Genomic DNA, 19676 nt, shown 5'->3' on the forward strand with positions numbered 1-19676 from the left:
AATAGAGGAAAAAAATTAAGTGAGAACTGAATTCAGCTACTCAGCTAGACTTCCAGGAGCTGGCAATTCTAAGCCAGAAAAAAATCTACCAACTAAAATATATCCTGAGAGCAAACAGCTGGAGTAGAAAGATCAGAAATGAAAGCACATGAAGTAAAATTCCCATGTAATTTGAAACTATATTAACTGAATTTTTCTGTTTTTCACTGCTGGAAGCAAACTTAAGAGCACTACAACAAAAGCAGGGTCATATTACATAAAAATAACTAAATATCAGCAAATAAAAGGCTCTGACAAACACAAATACATGTCATTTCTCCGAAAATTGACAATACTGACAAATTGCTAAAACTAGCCACAACAAAAACCTGCATCAAAACTATGAGCTAAAAAAAAAAAAAAAAAGCCAAGCATTCCGAATTGTTTAATAAAATCCCTAAACTACTACCTTTGTTTCACGTGGCATTATCATTCAGAAATTCAAATCAAAAATAATTTAATCCCATTATAATTGCATCCTCTCCCCCACTGTAGCATTTTGAATTTTTTTTTTTAATATTTTTTTAATCAATAGTAAATTTTGGAAGGGACACAAGTAATACGTACTCTTGAAATTAGCGCTAGAGTTCCTAAATGCGGCCCTGAAACGTGGGGCATCCATGCTCTAGGCGTTCAGACAAACTTGCCTACTCTTCTACTTTTTGTTTACTTCTTAGGAATGGCTTCAAATGCACCACTTTTTTTTCTCATGTGTATGAGATACAGGCTGAATGTATTTTAAGCATGCAAGCACAGGTATATAACACACCCCTAGCATATTTTTACACAACTATTACGTTTCTCACAACAATTCCTTTCTATTTGAATTCCAAAGGTTTCTTAATACAAACATGCAGGTTATTTCTTTTTAGAATTTAATTTGAGGAAGACTTCTGTTGGCATCTCCTTTGAAGTAGATAAAATGTATCAGTCAATTCCACACACACACACAGTCATCAAATATCAAAGCAATCGCTCACAACTTCTCATTTGGCTCCTGCAAATATCAGTAACTCTAAGACAAACATACTACGTAAAGCATAATGTATGGACAGTACTGCAGTAAAACCAGAAAATAGACTCCAGATGTTTCCTTAAACCCTGCCAAAAATGAAATTTGAAAAAGCACTGAAATCCAAGCAAGTTGGAAGCCTCAAAGTAAAACATGCAGAAAGGAGAGGCACACAGAACCTGTAGTTCTGTTAAGAGTAAATTTGTTCTGTCTTCACCTACTAGATAAGAAGGAACAATCCCGTACAACTGTAAACACAGCAAATATGAAGAACAACATTCTACATCACAGATTTGAAATTCAGAGAAAACATTCTATAGCTTTCATGCATGTGGAAGACTACATTAGACCTAAGTTTTAAGCTACGCTAAAAATAATGAAAATGGGATTTCGACCCTGATTTTCCTAATTTATAATTTTTGTCATCTTAGCCCCACAAAATCAAAACATACTCTGATGTTGATGTTTCCTGAGTCCCATTTTGTTGAAATGCAAAATAAAGGAGGCATTCCTACACAATCCTTCAGCAGCAATCGCTGTTGGCTTTTAACAGCAATGGGTTATCAGTACTCTGGGTCCACCATTCCTCCTTTGTGTGCCAGAAAGAAATAGCTGAAGCACAGCAACTTACTAGAAGCATACAAACACTGTCAAAAACATTCACCTACAGCGGTTCTTCAGAGAGGCCTCATCTAGACTAATAAATAACTTCAAGACCTCAGTATGTGATCAAAACATAAAGAAGGAAGAAACACCTCCGGAGGCATTTCAAGGGAGCTACCTTAGATATTCATCTTACAATGAAAAATTTCCCTCCAGGCCGTGTCGAACTTTGCTCCTCAGTTAGAGAGGAAGTCTAGGCAACTAGTTTAGCTTTATTCTGTAGTTCTGGTGGAGACAGCAAGAAGGATGCAAGTATTCAAAAGCGTGCCAGCAGCTATTTGGAAGGGTGAAGGAAAAAAAAACAGGACAACAAAAAGCTTTCTATCCAATAATAGTATCATTTTATACTTTGTCTTCCTGCAAAACTTACTGCGGGTTATCGTTTAATGGACCGCTTAATACCAACATGCATTTTCAGCTTGAAACCAATCAACAAAATACTGGTGAATTCAACTGAAATAACAACTTTCTGAACTGCCGCTTGTTTTTCAGAAGTGAAACAGCCCCCAACTCGCACACAGCATACTCTGTTCCTTATCATATACACACTAAGATAATATTAAACATGAAAGTTTATTGGACTGGACCAGTACAGCTTATGAAAAAAATCCAGGTGTTTACAAAAGCATAGCTTAGATCGGACCCCAACAGCCAGGATACCCAGAATTCTGAAGGCATAACACAGTTAAGTATTTTACCTGCATAGCACTCTTTCCCAGCTTAACCACCTCAAACAAAGTGACAGGGTCCCCTTCTCCGTTCTGCTGAGGGTGGCCATTAGCTCTTCCACGACTTGCTCCTCTAGCTCCAGATTCAGAACGACCTTTGTCTCCTGGAGACTTCCGAGGTTTCTTAGTGGCAGACTGGGCAAAGAAAACCAGCAGAATGAAAAATTTATTATAGCTATGAGATCTGACATCACTCAAAGTATCCTTATATATCGTAAATAGATATTACACACACATTTATACAACCAAACAAATATACACAAACATCACAGAATAAGTCAGGCTAAGTCAGTCTCTGGCTAAATCAGTCTCAGTCTGATTCCTGCAAAGTCAAAGTAGAGTCAGCTATGAAATTCAACCATGTTGATTAGGGCTTCATCCAATCAGGCACGTATATTTTCCGTTATCAGTAGCTGTTGAGAAATAACTTAAAACCCACTGTCAAGCTAAGGAATTCAAAACCACTGAATTCCCAGTTTTTAAGCATCAGTTCACGTCAACATCTATATTAGTCTTAATCAAAACAAACTGACAGTTGACAGCATAACTCAAACTAGATAAATGGCAGCAAAATACAGACAGGACAGTAAAAGTGTTTTATGCTGGCATACAAAGTAAACTTTCAGAATAATGATCTTTGGAAAATAACAAGTAATTTATTACATATATACTTGTCATGTTTACAGTCATTTTCTGTAAGCAGTTATACAACTTTAATGAGAAACTATGTACATGAAGACTTCAACTCTGATAAAATTAAATAATTTACAGCCAGATTTAGCAGATCATCATAACAGCCCCTTTCTTGCTTTAAAAATTTGAGTAAAACTTTTTCCCTGTAAACCTGAATTGTTTAATAGATTTTTCAAGCTTATAATCAGATGATGAAGATTCCACTTGTGATGGGTCGCTTAGTGAACTGTTTGAATTTAAGTCATCTTATGCAAAAAGAAAAAAAGTTTCTGGGGGAAAAAAAAAGGTAAGATTACCGCTACAATCTTATGTCCAAAATCTTTTCTTTCTCCCTACACTGAGGCAGGCAAAAGCAAAAACTGCCATCTGCCACAGAACAAAGAAGCCGTTTTGAGGAATACTGTTATAGAAAACAACATGCAAGCAACTCTAAAATTGTACTGAGGACAATATCCTCACAGTACCATTTACCTTGAATACACAGGCACCCAGTTTCCATTAAAGCTTTTAGTAAAGAGCACGAAGTCAGCATTTTAGTTGCATCTTCCAGGATGAAAGGAAAGGAATCTCATTTCTGGAATAGAGCTGGCAGAAGACAGAGCTGTAGTCTAGCCTTCTCCTTTAAAATGGATCGCCACTGGTGGGGACAGAGAGATAAAGAAAAGGGCGAGGAATAGTGCAGCTGCCTCTTGCAAATAGTCAGTTAAGGACTTGCATACAAATGCAAGATGGAAAGCTTAAATAATGGCAGAATATCTATGAAAAGCTTCTTAGATAACATCTGCATTTGTGATTAGAAGAACATGAGTTCTCTCCCAGTTATTTTTTTCTTGCGAAGTTTCCTTTATCAGCAAGAAAGCTATAAAAACACTAAGTGTTTGAGATCTACCAAGCTCTGAAGAGACACACCATCACTATTTAATAAAAGAGTGAAGAAGCAAGAGTAGTTTGACTTAGATACTGATTAGATACTCTGAAGAAATTATTTTTTATGAGAGCAGTGAGGCCCTGACACAGGCCGCCTATAGTGGTGGATGCCGCATCCCTGGAGGTGTTCAAGGTTGAGCTGGATGGGGCATTAGGTAACTTGATCTAGCGAGAGTTGTCTCTGCTCATGGCAGGGGTTTGGAATTGGGTGGTCTTTAAGGTCCCTTCCAAACTAAAGCACTCCATTATTCCATTCCAGAATGTATAATTCACATTCTTACTCAGTCTGGGTGACAGAAAATCGTAAGCACATGAACTAGCTAGAAGTACTGCTGAAGGAAAGCAGGAAGGCAAGCTGATGCTCTCCACAGATGCTAACGTAAGCCAGAACATGCCCCCTCTATACTCAGTTCCTCTCAACATGAAATTCAAAAGGGTGACATTAAGTACTGCAAGGATTAAGGGAAAACAAGTAAGAGATGGATGTGAAACACACACACCAAGAATGCGAAGCACAGGTAGTCCTGCATCTCAAAAGAGAGACGTGCATTCACAGGCTAGGGTGGTCCTTCAGCTCAACCCAAAAAACAAGGTCCTTAAATGCCATGAAGAGCTTCCACAAAGCACAAGCCCCCCTGAGGATAAGTCGGGCTCCAGTAAACCTGTCTATCACTTACGAGCATAACATGTGACATTTTATAAGATCTGACAGGAATAAATTTGTATCAAGTCCACTCTCCTGAGGATTCTGTATCTTGATGATCATTTGATGGAAAAACAGAATCCTGAGCTTTCTAATGGGAGCAACAATGATGGTTATTGCGTGCCCCTTCTCATCTACTCTTCCAGCCTGAAATTGCTACCTCCTACCTAAAGGCCCCTTAATTTGACAGTCACCCATGGCGGTTTGTTTGTTTTTCATTTTAAGCATCAGTCTGTCAGAATACTGAAGTAGCTAAGATCTGATTGTTTTCCAGACTCAAAAAGACTGACTTTTCTTCTGTTTATGAGAGGGATCCCTGAAAAGTCATGGAAAAAACAAGCTGGTTAGCTGCACTGTATCTATATACATTAATAATCCTTCATAATGCAGGCACCTGATGCAAAGACAAAGCAGGATGCTGCTGAAATGATTTAGGGCTTCCAGAGGGGGAGACAAAGACGTAATGCAAGGTAATGAAGCTTGAGGCTTCTTAATTGCACAAAGGCGCTGCATGGGGGCATGAGCCTGTAACAGCTAAATCTGTGCTTTCAGTCTGAGACCGCGGTGCATGGAGTCAGGTGGGTGGTAGTGTCAAAACGGAATATGCTGCCTGAGACGTGAACTAGGGTCATCCCACAAAGACCAAAGAACTCCTAGATAGATTTCCCTGTCTTCTTCTTTCCTAAACTATTCCAAAACGAAGTTCTAAGCTCAACCTATACACAAAATACTTTGCATTGTAATGTCATTATTTTACAATAGTAATCACTAGAAATATGGACATTAGTTTCATTCTCACAGAATTCAGTAGAAGTGACTCTGCTCCTGTTCAAAATCAGAAAAATGTTCCAAGTAACTACTGTCACAGAGATCAGTCTCAAATATGTGAAAGTCCCCAAATCACAGTCATACGAAAACAGAAATTATTAATTACTCTTTTTGGATTTGAGCATTAGGCTAAACTGACAGCAAGTAAGTCTGAGAATTAATCCACATAAGCATTAGGAAATGTAGGAGTTTCAGAACATGCCAGAAAAAGCTCTGAAATGGTCTTACTACTGACCCCTAAGTTCAGCTGTTGCTTTATGGCTTCAGCTAGGGCAAACAGGAAACAGAATACTTAACTGTAATTAGACTAATATTGCAAAAATTAAGAATTCTGTAATAAATTAGCTAGATAATGTTTTTCCTTTCATGTCTTTAAAATGATACTGAAGGGAAAAAAAGTGACTCGCACTTGAGTGAACAAGTAATAGAGTTAACAAGTAATAGAGTTCACTGACACACTAAATAAAACAAGAAAACAAAATGGTTTGACATTTTCCATTAACACTGCCCAAACTGATGGGAAATATTTCAAGAAGAAATAGACAGTAGAAGAATTACAGGTCATTAATTCTATCTGCCCCCCCAGTGACAGCCTACATGTGTACTCACATCATAAGGAATTTAAAGCAACACCCCATTTCTTAAGACAGAAGCAGCTTTCTCACCCCCCACTTGAGTAAGACAGAAGAACTTGCTTCTCAAAGGCATCATTATCTCAAGAAACTTCTGCTTTATAACACTATTAAGCAGAAGAGTATCTGGTTTGAGCTCTTTCTGAATGAATCCTCGTAAAAAGAAGCTGCCTATTTCATAACATTGTCATGGCCATCCAGATAGAAGTTACTGGACTCAGTCCTTTGAACTTCCTCATCACAGAAACAAACAAGGTACTCTTGTCTGAAAAACCTCATCCTGCAAATAAAGACAAAATACAGGACTAGCAACACACATTTCATGTAGAGCTGCTTCAGACATGCATAAAGACTTATTCAACTCCAGTTTTAAGGGACAGACCTAAAACATCAGGCAAGCAAGCTGAAACAGGACAGTGATGTATGTCATGCTAAACCACAAAACTTGGCTACTATTAAAATAAATTCTTCCAAGAGGATTTCTTCCTACTGTTAATGGGATGCATGTGATTTGGAACTAAGAGGAAAACTCAATCCCCTGGAGTATTTATCATCCAGATACGAGACTAAATAAAGCTAAGAGTCAGTTGCAAATTTAAAATCTCACATATGAAAGCAAATATAAGGTACTGTGGTCTTTCTCCTCCACACCAAAAGAAATAAATACAAAAGTACCTGAAAGCAAAACTGTACAGCCTGTGCTGGGGACAAAAGCATCCAAAGTGCCTTGCTTCATCTTGCCTTAAAAAGAAACATGAGGAGAGAAGCTGGAGAAAGGCATGCAGCAGCTTCCAGGACTATGAGATGAGAAATGCACCAGCACAGACCTCAGAATTGCTGCCCCTGGAACATACTGACTTTTCATCCTATCCTCCAAACAAGCCAATCTCTAGCTACTCCTATTTCAAAACACGATAGCTGAAATATTACCACAAACATCTCTCATTCCCTTAGACCTCCAAGAGATGAGGTTTAAGCCAAGCAATTCTGAGATCCTGGGGAGGCAAGGCCAGGTAGGTTAATATAAAGCATGGGAACTGAAATTAAACAACTCTGAAAGAGATCTCTGATCCAAGAGAGGAGGCAAAAACAAAGGATAAATAACTGATCTGAGCCTGAGCTCACTAATGTGAAAGCTGCACTGGGGTTTCAAATCCCCTACCTAGAAGAGAGCGTCCAATTTCAATAACGCAGCGTACAGAAAAGGCATTCTTTGGATAATGTTACTCAGCAACTCTAACCAGAGGACTGTCACACATCACTCCTTACATACACAGCACATGATTTACTAAACATACATCTAGTTGGGTATGCTCACAAACAGCTTTATGTAAACACATACATTAAGAAATACCCACTGACTGGACAGATTCACCTGACCCAGCCAATTGCTCCACAGGCATCTGCTCTACAGCTTGGGTGTTCAGAAGCGGACATGGACCAGGGGACGCCTGCCCCAGTCATACCAGCGCTAGAACAGAACATGGTGCAGCTCCTGCTAGATTCACTGCATGAGTTCAGTGCAACCAGATTACATTCTGAGAGTTACTCTGCCGGATCAATATGCTTAATCTCTTCACCAGTCAATTGTGTACTCTACCCAGTAAGGTCTCCTTTAGAACTGTCTCTATAGAATTGGGGGAGCAACGCTGAAAGTAGCACTTTCAGGAAGAAAACGTTTCCCAAAATATTAAGGTTCTCTATGAATCAAAAAGATCTCTGCTACAAATGATAAATTTTTAAATGAGTTCTGTCGCTTACAGAAGTGTCCAAACTGCAATGAGAAAACATCTTTTTCTAGAAAAAGAAGGCTGGAAATAAAACACCAGTCTGTCTTTCTCATAAAATGTGAAATCAATTCTACAACAGAACAGCTGAAACCTTATTAAATACATATATATATTTTGACAGAGTACATTGTATACAGAAGAGAAGACCTCTTTCCAAAAGAGGTCAATATGTTTATGGCAGATGTGCAACCATGGCTGCAATGACCTAAGGACATAGGCAAGTCAACATTTCTGTGGAGAGATTAAATCTTACTAGACCATAATATTTTAGTTAGAGAAAAAAAATTACTGAACCAGTAAGTACCTTTGGGCACAAAGCCTTTCTTTAAGATCATAAGAGAAATGAAAAACAAAATATCTCAACATCAGCTGAGCAGACTAGCTCTAAATACTGTAATCTGTTACATGTCTAAGACTAAAGATAGGTAGTAGCTAAGTAGGAAATAAAAGTGATCTTAGCAGATGGAGGTGCGGGGAGCCACGCCTCCTGTGTCACACAATTCAGCTGTGGAATCTGGACAGGATCGCAGCAGGGATGAGTTTGCAGTGTGGAGGAGGAGGAAAGTGAAAATGCAATGTTTGCAAAACCAATGCCTCAATTACTAAGCCAATGATTTTCAATACCAAATTATGTTATAAATTTAAATGCCTAGAACTAGTCTTCCAAAGGTGTCTACATTTCCCCTTAAGGATATCAGAGACTGAATGGCTTTTTCCTTTTCAGTCATTTTTTGCGGAAGGTCCTTATTTATTCCCTTCCATTGCTGCAGTATGAACTATGCAGGCAAGGTGCTGTTGTGGATCCAAACATAAACATTTTGTGTGAAACCATCACAAAAACTAAGAAAATCTGTGGTGAAGGGAAAGCAGTAAATGTTATTTATCAATTGTAGCTGTGCTTTCAACAATCTCTCACAATATTATTCTATGCAAGTTGAGAAGTTGTGATCTAGATGGGCAGACAACAGAAGTAGAACAGAAGTGGACAAATGATAGAAGTGTTGGGCTCAGAGGACAGTGGCTAACATGTCAGTCTCTACCTGGAGACTGGCAATAAAGGAGCGTGACAGAAGATTACGCTGGAACACGTCCTGTTCCACATCTTTATCAGATAGCCAAGGCGGGGAGAAAATGGGTTCCTGTCAATTGTGCAGACGACATGAAATTGGCACAGAGTCCACTCACTGATATCAAGGGCAAGACTGCTGTTCACAGTCTGGCAGACTAGGCTAACAGGACACTCGAATTTCAAAATGGACAAAAACCTGTCCTGCACCTACATGCCGCAGACTGGCTAGCTGGGGAACAGCTCTGTGGAAAATAACATCAGATTCATGGTAGCCAGCAGCATGACCTGTTAGTACAGCTTATCAGCAGTCTGGGCTGCATTTATGGAACACAGCCAGTACACCAAGTAAGTGGATTATCCTCTTCCACTCAGCACTTGCTAGTCTGTATCTGGAATTCTGTGACCATTTCTGGTCCATTATCGTCAGGGGCTGGGAACACTTCCCCAGCAAGGCTTTTATTGCAGCAGCATATGGTGAGAGGACAAGTGACAACAGTCAAGAACTGAAACAAGAAAGGTTCTGATCAAGTAAAAGGAAAAAGCTTTTCAGCACTAGAAAAGTCAAGCAATGAAACAAATTGCTTAGAGAGGCTGTATAACACCCAGCCCTCAAGGTTTTCAGAACCAGAAGGAAAGGCCTTGAGTAATGTGCTCTGATCCCAAAGCTGACCCCACTTTGAGCAGGTTGGAACAGAACCTCACAAAGTCCTTCCCACTCTAAATGATTCCATGATTGACCATCGCTGTTGCTCTTCTCTGAATCCCGTTCAGACCCACAATATCTTGCTTGTGATTTTAGGTTAGAGGTAGAAAGGAGTAAAGAAATCAGAATTATGCAAAGAACTGCACATTTTGGAAAACAAGAATTATAAAAACTACTTACTTTCTATTGTCTTCCTTGGTTTTAAAGACTAGATTTGCTTTTTTTCATTTCTAACAAACATTAAGGTGATGGTTTCACAGCATCTTGGTCCTCAGCAGCAAGACAGCTCATAGCCCATCATTTTGAGTCAGTAATGACTGCTTCCCCAGTATTTTCAACACTTTACAAGCATGTACACTTAAAGAACATGGAGTTGTTCTATATATAATAAGCAAATGCTCCTGTAGAAACTTGATAGCAGGACCAACAGAGTGCTTCAGTAAATATTCTCATAGGAGCTACTGATATGCTCAAATAGAGGAACACATTCTATAACATTCATCTTTCTTTTCCAGTCAATATGAAAGGGGTATGTAATAATATCAATGTTGTTTTACCTTAAATTCACAGACTGACCGCGTTCTGGGTTAGCAATCAGGTTGCACCACGTTTGTTTGTTCTTTTTTTCAATTGGACATCTGAAAACTGATACACTTACTAGTGAAATATTAACAATTTCTAACATTGCCCTTTGCTTACAGACTGTGTAAGTAGATGATTTCTTCTCTCTGCATCTTTCTTGTTAAGATAAGGTAAGCTTATCTATCTGGTGAAAAATACACGGTCTCACAGAAAACGCTATCTAAAAACTTTCAGGAAGGAGTTAAGACTTGCCAAGATGTTGTAGTAGGCGTGTCACAGATCTCGGTCTGTAACGCGGAAAGGCCCTTCCCCATATGCTTGTTATTGGTTCACCTAAATACTTGAACCTGTGTCGTAGACACAGGGGGCCGTGCTTCTTTGTTTTCATAACAAGGGGCACAACAACTCCGTGTATGGCCTTTCGGAAGTGACAGGTCAGAAGCGGGAGATTTAATATGATTGGCCAGGAGCCCCACGTGAGCTTCTGGAACAGTCTAGTAAAAAGATAAGAAATACTATATATTTCTGTAGCTCTCACTAATAAACGCCATTTTGCTGCTCATCATATTGATGTTACGTGCAGTTGCTGGCCAGAGACCAGGTTTAGGTTCTCTACGTGCAAGAACAATACTAAAAGGGTCGCCAGACATCGGTAACACCAAGAAAAGCCCAGGACCTAAAATCTTGGCTCACAAACTCCAGAAACTGTGATGCAAATTGAAAGCCAGTATGCTATGTCTGCATGCCAGAGAGAGAACACATGCTTCTGTTAATTCCTACAGCCTCACTAGCCAATGCTTAAGGAATTAGATTTAGGGTGGATGCTCTTAGGATAAAAAGGAAAAAAAATGCACAAAATCTCAATCTCCTAGCACTATATATTTAGGCATTCGTACTGGGAGTGTACCTGTAGACAAACACTAAGAAGAGAACCAAAACAATTAATAGCAAACACAGAATTTCCCACCAAAAATCTTATTGCACACTGTGTACTTTAAGTGATACAATCAAACAAAAGAACTGCACCACATGGCCTTGAACTTAAAAAAGAAAAAGAGCCCAAGACACAACAGACCTTCAGTAATTTCTAATTAATTGGGTAGTAATTTGTAAAATAAATGAAAATATAAATCTACCTTAACTCTGTAATAGAGAATTGTTTCTGCATGTTCCCATTTGTGGGCCAGAAATGGGCAAACACAATGAAAAAAAGCAGTCTGTTAGCAAATCTTACACAGCTGACAGTAAAATCATGGGTTAACTACTGTTGTACATTAGATAAGAGGTTGAAGCTCCCTATCTATATGTAGAACATCAAGTATGACAATTATATGACTTTTTTAAGGTGTGTTAGTTGATCGTTAAGACATCGTTAGTACTATGCTGAAACTATTCCATTCACATTAAGAGATTATCAATCACTAAGAAGATGGCTCAGCAGTCATTCATCACTTGAAAAAAAAAATTCATTAAAACTTCCTAAACAAAGTGGTCATGTTCAGTGAGATTCCTCTGAAGTCTGGAAGAATGTTGTAATATGACAACAACAACACAGTACATATCTAGTAAATTTTTAAAAGCTACTATGAACTCATTTTATGTCCCTTTTTAACTACTTCAAACACTTCTATTTCAATCTGATAAATATTTCATACTACAAGTCCTCATAGTTTGACATAGGGCTCATGAAAAGCCTATTTACGTGACCACAAGACGATTAGATGAAAAACAGTTTGCAGTCAATTTTAGATAGATGCATAACAAAATAAAACTAAATTACACATACTGGAGGCCTGCCAGGACGGCCCCTTTTTCTTTTTCCTTTGACTTCTGTTTCTTCAAGCTCACTGCCAGCATCTGAATGTGCAGTAGTTTCATTTGTAGAATCCCTAGGGGGGAAAAATACTAGATAAATGAAAATGATTTGAAATCAACAAGTAATCTATAACTGACTGATTAAATGTTTAGTCCCAAATCAGGAAAAAAAAAAGTCAGCATTAAAAGGCTTGCCACATTTATTCTGCAAACTAAGGAACCAAGCAATGCCACCCCTGGCAAAAGTCCTTACCTTTTTATGGGCTGGAATGTCATTTTATAGACTGAAACTTATTTAAATTAACAGCTTCTTTTAAAACCAAGTTGCACTTCAAAAACTTGCTCTATTCAGCAGCACATTGTCAACATACCCATCCTACATGGTGTATTCACTAGTATCAGCTTTCTTTTATAAGTACTTTTGAGCTGCTTTTTAGGTCAGAGAGAAAGCGGTCGGGCATCTGATGTGGCTACCACATCATGAGGATAGTTGCACAAGTTCTCACTAGGGTTAAATCATGTTTTTAGTCACACTTGAAGACAATGCCATTGTGCAGCTGTTAATAAAAAAAGGATTAACAGTGACCATGAGGCACAAACCACAAGACTCACTTCAATCTTAAATCATTTAAGATCCTTGTAGCTAGGAAAATGCTTTCACTTGTGTAATAATCAAAACAAACAAACAAAAGAAACCTGACAAAGCCCAGATTATTAGCAGAGAAGTCCACAATAATTTTAGTAATTCCTGGTTTAGACTAAGGCCATATTCAATAGGGAAAAAACATTCATTACCTCCAATTCCTCTTCTTTTCCCCTACAAGCCAGGTCCACAGGTACCTGCCTTCAAAACAGGCTTGGCTGCTTGAAGAAACTCAGCTCTTAAGTCATGTTCTGAGACATGACATTTTGCCCAAGACAAACCCATAACCAAAACCATCTGTTAATGATGTGCATTGTTCCCAGTTTGCAAGACCAGCAGTGCATGACATCTCCATAAATGCAAGAATACCTGTAGTAATGTCCTAGGTTATTCAAAGTTGGGTCAAGTCTAGTTCTAATCATAGATTTCCTTAAAGGCCGTATAATTTTCTTGAAGTGAAGGCAGTTAAATTGCTGCAGAACGTATATGGGGGGAAGGGGAAAAAAAAAATCAGGCCTATTCCATTATATTATACACCCTCCAATATAAAATGCATCAGTGATCTGGTTTGTGGAAACCGAGAAGCATCAGCAAGCTAAGACCTACACAGATCTTCCACGCTGTCTGTGATTTTTGCTCGTTTGTTTTGTTTCTTGTTTGATCAGGAATACCTCCCAAATTTGCTGCATCATCAAGAAAGCTATTTAGTAATGCAGAAAGATGCAAGTATCATTATATCAGAATCAAGAATCTGATTCTGATACCTGTCTTGACAGCAACTAGTGTATTCCCCTAGGTCTCCAAGTTAGATGATTTTGTGGAACTATGATGAAATTCTAGTATTTTAAGGAATTATTTTCTGACCTTTTCCAGTTTACAAGCACAAGAACACCATGCGGTGCACGTAACCCCTTGCAAAAGTCAGAACACAGGAGACACAGCAAACTGCTTTTTCTGAAAGTAACATCGATGGACTACCCCACAATACTCTACATATCCCAGAAATGCATGCACCCAGATTAAATACAAACTGTATTCAAGCACATTGGAGTTTTCAGACTGTGTGCTTTTGCAAGAGTACTTCTACAACTTAAACTAGAGTTTAGGTGTGATGAAATTAGAGAATTAAATTTGCTGCCCCTTAAACAGGAAATTTGAAAAACTCAACATCGAGATATGAATTTGAAAAATAAATGAAACCAAATGCAGAAAAAAAAAAGCCCAACAGTTCAAAATGACTTGGTTAAACAGATTCACACTGATGAAAACTAAGGCAGCAAATACAGATGAAAACAACGCCTATATGGATGGAACTACAACTCAATGTGCAAAACATGCATTTGCCACACAATGACAGCTTTTTTTTTTTTTTTTAAATAACTTCTGAATACAGAAGTGAGAAGCATGCATAATAATATCTGCTGCATTCTGCTGCTGCAGATAAATTAAAGCCATTCACTCTTGTTCTCTGTAGAAAAAACCAGCTGCTCTCTCATCCACACAGAACTCTAACAAAAAAGTTTCAGGCATGGAGTGGTCCAAACAATACCCACATTTCTGTGGAAATGCTGTAACTATAAAAGCTTATAAAACCGCACACCTAATGTCATCAGGACAAATGTTTTTCTCTATTAAAACCAGATTCAGCAGTCTGCCACGACAAATGGCGTTACCCCGAAATGCTGCGTTATGGAAGGAAATTAATCAAACCGTGCTATTATTTTGCATGCATCTAGTTCACAGACAACTTCATTTGGGTACACCCAGTGTCTGGTATAACTCTATGGAGATTTGTATGTTTAGTGACCGAAATTTCAGTTGCTTCAGAGCTCTACATATGAAATGAACATTCGAACAATTATCAACCTTTTCACTATCTTAAGCAAAGTGCTGTCTTAAACCTGATAAACATGCTTCTCTGATTCTCCTGTCAAAACACCTCTTGTTTGCTGGAAGCTTTTTTGGAGACGCTCAAGAAATCAGTGAGGTAAGATTCATCTCATCTTACCTCACACTAAAGTCATTGTCCAAAATAGGTTAGACAATTTGTAAGTTTTCTTCCCTCCACTGATGGCAAGGTGATCCAGACAAGCATCTCAAATACAAATGTTCAAAATTTAAAAATATCAATCTCACTCTAGCAGTAAGTGGGGAAGAGAGAACATTTCTTCCCACAAAGAGTATAAGCTTGTAATAGGGGAACAAATTAATAAGCAGATCACATTTATGGAAAGGGGTGACAGGATAAGGACAACCCACAGTCCTTGGCTGACTTAACATGAAAACAAACACCTGCAGTATTTCCAGAAGCAGGGAGTTCTGTTGGAACCATGCAGCTCCTGGACAGAAAGGCCCTTGCACTGAGGCCTAGATCTCCTTCAATGTGGGAGGAAGCACTTCTTGCTTTGGTCAAAGCCTTGCAGCTGCTCTGAATACATACACACATGCCCCTTTCTTCTTAGTTATGAACTCAGGGGAGGAGTAAAGCATCTCAGAACTGCCTGCAGTTCTGTCAGGTTTTTAACACTTACTGAGAGGAGCATCTGGCCAGCATCCATCTCCCTCGTTCCCTACACATCTTGCAGAGCTGCTAGGAAGCAGTTTTGCCTGTGGCAGTCACCTGCAACTTAGTAGACCAGAATTATCCTATCCTTATATTTCATGTGTGTGTGACTCATCACCTGAGAGAAAAACTTACGCTTCACCACAATTTACCATTTACCTTTCCTGAAGCTGTTGGGATGGAAAATAAAGTGGGCCTAAGGAGACCCACGACACAAGAGGAAAGGCAGCAGTGCTGAAGGCTAAGCCCTTCCTCTCCAAGACACCTTTAACACGGCAGAGATATGAGAGAACTCAGCAGAGCATGGCGAGACCTACAAGACCAGGCTAACCAGAGTAAGGAATCATAGAATGACCTGGGTTGAAAAAGACCTCAAAGATCATTGAGTTTCAACCCCTCTGCTGTGTGCAGGGTCACCAACCACTAGACCAGGCTGCCCAGAGCCACGTCCAGTCTGGCCTTGAATGCCCCCAGGGACCAGGCATCCACAACCTCCTTGGGCAACCTGTTCCAGCACGTCACCACCCTCTGTGTGAAAAACTTCCTCCTAATATCTAACCTAAACCTCCCCGTCTCAGTTTAAAACCATTCCCCTTTGTCCTATTGCTATCCACCCTCATAAACAATCGCTCCCCCTCCTGTTTATATGCTCCCTTCAAGTATTGGAAGTAAACAATGAGGTCTCCCCAGAGCCTTCTCTTCTCCAAACTGAACAAGCCCAGTTCCCTCAACCTTTCCTCACAGGAGAGGTGCTCCAGCCCTCTGATCATCTTAGTGGCCCCCCTCTGGACTCGTCCCAAGAGCTCTGCGCCTTTCTTGTGCTGGGGGTCCCAGGCCTGAACGCAGTACTCCATATGGGGCCTCACAAGAGCCAAGTAGCGGGGGACAATCACCTCCCTCTCCCTGCTGGCCACTCCTCTTTTAATGCAGCCCAGAACATAGTTGGCCTTCCCAGCTGCAAGCACACACTGCTGGCTCATGTCCAACTCCTCGTCCATCAAGACCTCCAAATTCTTCTCTGCAGGGTTGCTCTCAAGGAGTTCTTCCCCCAGTCTGTATAAATACCTGGGATTGCCCCAGCCCAAGTGCAGCACCTTGCATTTGGCCTTGTTGAACCTCATTAGGTTCACATGGAACCACTTGTCCAGCCTATCCAGGTCCCTCTGGATGGCTTCCCTTCCCTCCAATGTACTGACTGCACTGCTTAACTTGGTATCATCTGCAAACTTGCTGAGGGTGCACTCAATTCCATCATCTATGTCATTGATAAAGATGTTGAAAAGCACCAGTCCCAAGACTGAGCCTTGGAGGACATCACTTGCGACAGGCCTCCACCCTGACATAGAACCAATAGAAGCATAGAACCAAGAAAGAGAAATCATAACCTCTTTAAGGAATTTAAGTATACTCTGCCTTTCTTTCTGGTTTTTGTGGTGGCACAGACATCCTAAAAAACCTGGTAGTAACTCCAGAATGCCTCCAAAAACTCTGGGTATTATTCTGAAGTTGTAAATCCTGTCCAATGAAACTAACCATACGGTAATGAAGAATTAATGGGTTACTCGTAAGCCCTTTGCTAAGTCATGCTTCTAAAGAACATATTTCCACTGACACAGTAAATTTCAAATCTCGGCAAAATAAATCAACTGAATTAAATTTACCTTCCTTTTGCTACTACACAAAGCCTTAGCTATGTAATTCATACCATGCTCTTAAAACAAAACTAAGGTTTTTTGTGTGGTCACTTCTTATGTTCATATACCAGTTTTAGTAAATAAAAACACTTCTGTAAACTTTGCCAGCATTGTTGAGGTGGCTCAAGGTTCTGGCAGACATAAATCCAGTAATTGCTACCATCAGCCTAAGCCTGGTGAAGAAAAGCATTCACAAAGAAAAATGGCTAAATGCATAGGCTCATGAATCATGGATGAATCAGCTCCCATGGTTGATCTTCAAAATCTGAGAGCATGCCTCACAGCAAACATGACTCATCCCACCGAGACACAGCTTCCAACAGTCACCTAGGTCACGTAAACCAGACAGAGTACTGTGCTATGTCTGAAATGTGGATATGTAGTATTCTGCCTTCATGACATTCTGAAGCCATTTCAGTGAACCCAGAAAAATTAAAGATTCCTCCTTTTTGTGTCGCCTCAAAGGGAAGAATTTTGAGAGGGAATAATTGATACTGTTCTTAGTAAAGTATAATAATATAATAAATTGACTTTAAGACTCTTTGTTTAAAATGGACAGCCTTAAAGGTTGGTTTGGTTGTTTTAAGTTGCACAATATTGGTGGTTTACCATCACCTCAATCTTCTCTGGATTGAACAGAACTGCAATATCAAATGTCCCTCACACTTCTCAGCTGGTGTGCTGAATTACGGAATCGATTAACATGCCTTTTATAGCTTTAAATTCTGCGCTGTTTCATTCACTTCTTAAGGCCATCTAGACTTGTGAACTGGGAATGGGAATATCCCTTTCCCATCACTACAGTGACAAAATGTAAAAGCTTTCTGTCCTCAGCACATTTCACAAACACACTGTTACTTCTTGAACATGGCACACACAGGAAAATATTAACTGAGAACATCTCCCGGAACACTCCTCCCCAGTGGTACCCAGCACAGCCACCCCACCACTGGCTCACCACAGGAATTAGCTTTTCTCTGAAAATGGCTTTAAAAATATTGGAGATATTGGCAATGCCAGGAATACCATTATTAAGTTCAATAACGTTACAATTGTTGAAGCATTCAGATTCTTAAAGGGACTTAAATCTTAGGCTTGGAACATCACTGAAGGAAGGCTCTTTTACACCCAATGCTTACTGCCATGTTCACCTTTCCATTCCCAACAAGTTATCAACTACTGCTGACTGCTCCGGCTCTGTGAGGAGTGGCTCAGCCAATCAGCACGGCCGGCAGCACCGCTGGGAGGGCGGGTTTTAAAAAGGGCGGGAAAAAGACTGTGAGGAAACAGCGCTGCAGGGCTGGGTGCATGGACATTACTGCGTGATCAGAACATGTGAACACTGCTTGCCCTCTTCAACTAGAGAAGCAAAAGGAATTTTGCACAATAAATACAGCTCATTGGAAGAAAGAGTACGCACCTGGAATACAAAAATGTGCTCAGTTATGACAAAAGCCCATTCCTATTTTTGAAATCTTACAACATTAAGAAGCATAAAAGTAGCAAATACTTGTTTTTGCTTTTCACATCAGATAAAATCACCATATAAAAAGAGCCAACCTTTAGAGGAAACCAGTAAGTTTTACATTTTTCAGCCTATGACAACACAGCAGGTCTGGAAGACTGATCTACTCTTCTCAAGCTCATGCTTTATCCTCAGGTTCTGCTCCCTGCTCACTTCTGCATTTTGAAAGCTGAGAAATTCAAGTACGTAAAGAAATGCATACTCACTGTAGTACTGGCAAATCTGAAGTAATCATTTTTGCAGCACTCTCGAAAGTAAGAGCTACATAGAACTTCTTCTCAAAGTTATAACAAGACAACTACTTGGAAACCTCTTTCATGAAAAGAATGTCAGAGTCCAGTCTGTAAAAAAGAGAAAAATAGTGTTAGCTGTGATTCCAGAACAGCTGAATGAAAACCACTGTAAGCAGAAGTTCTGCATTCAGTTTGAAGCGTGATCACTTAGTCCACCTGAAGTTCAGAATCCTTGTCTCCAGGACAGTGTAACCATATTCTTGCATTCTGTGGTTCCATTTCTGCTTAGGGTTTTGCTTCACATGCTGCTTAAGGGCATTGTATTGTGTAATCAAAACAATTTTCTATTACCTCCCATATTTATTTACAGTAACTAATATAAAAAAGCAAACAGAACAGAAAAAAATTTAATGAACAGGATAAATATATGAATGTGAGCAACCAGAAAGCATGTGATGATGTAGATTTAAGGAATCTACTCTCTTCTTACAGAACAATAGAATAAACTTGAAAGACAGAAGTTCGCTTTCATGAGAAACAACCTTTTTTAGGTATGAATAAAGGCAGAAGACCCCTACCAAAAATCATATAGGTTCTGATTTAGGCATGACAACAACCCTGATGATATCCCCTTAATTGAACTACACCTCTAAAATCAGACTAACAGGCTCACAGATCTGTGTGGCTGAACTTCAGAGAAGATAAGTCAGAAGCTGGAGAAGTGTTTACATGTAATAGGAAATATGTTAACATGATGAAACCAAAGTTTAAGCAATAAATTAGACTGCATGCATGGCACTGCTAGTTCCACTAGTAATATCTCTCCACACAGAA

The 19676-nt window shown here is 39.5% G+C and overlaps 1 protein-coding gene across 6 annotated transcripts in view; it reads right to left on the reverse strand.

The window, feature by feature from the left end:
• Nucleotides 1–19676, reverse strand: part of STAG1 (stromal antigen 1) — a 167965-nt gene that overhangs the window by 113381 nt on the left and 34908 nt on the right. For 3 of the 6 annotated variants that reach the window (XM_021394526.1, XM_021394524.1, XM_021394525.1), the window contains 3 exons: nt 18816–18950; nt 12156–12258; nt 2413–2592 (listed from right to left, as the gene is read on the reverse strand). In XM_021394526.1, the coding sequence (XP_021250201.1) occupies nt 2413–2592; nt 12156–12258; nt 18816–18844 (312 nt within the window). In that variant the 5' untranslated portion in view covers nt 18845–18950. Of the gene's footprint in view, nt 1–2412; nt 2593–3606; nt 3736–12155; nt 12259–18235; nt 18259–18815; nt 18951–19676 lie in introns of those variants that run through there. The other 3 variants (XM_021394527.1, XM_021394528.1, XM_021394530.1) reach the window with 3 other exon arrangements.

The sequence above is a fragment of the Numida meleagris genome, chromosome 4 (genome assembly GCF_002078875.1).
Source record: "Numida meleagris isolate 19003 breed g44 Domestic line chromosome 4, NumMel1.0, whole genome shotgun sequence".
Classification (NCBI taxonomy): Eukaryota; Metazoa; Chordata; class Aves; order Galliformes; family Numididae; genus Numida; species Numida meleagris.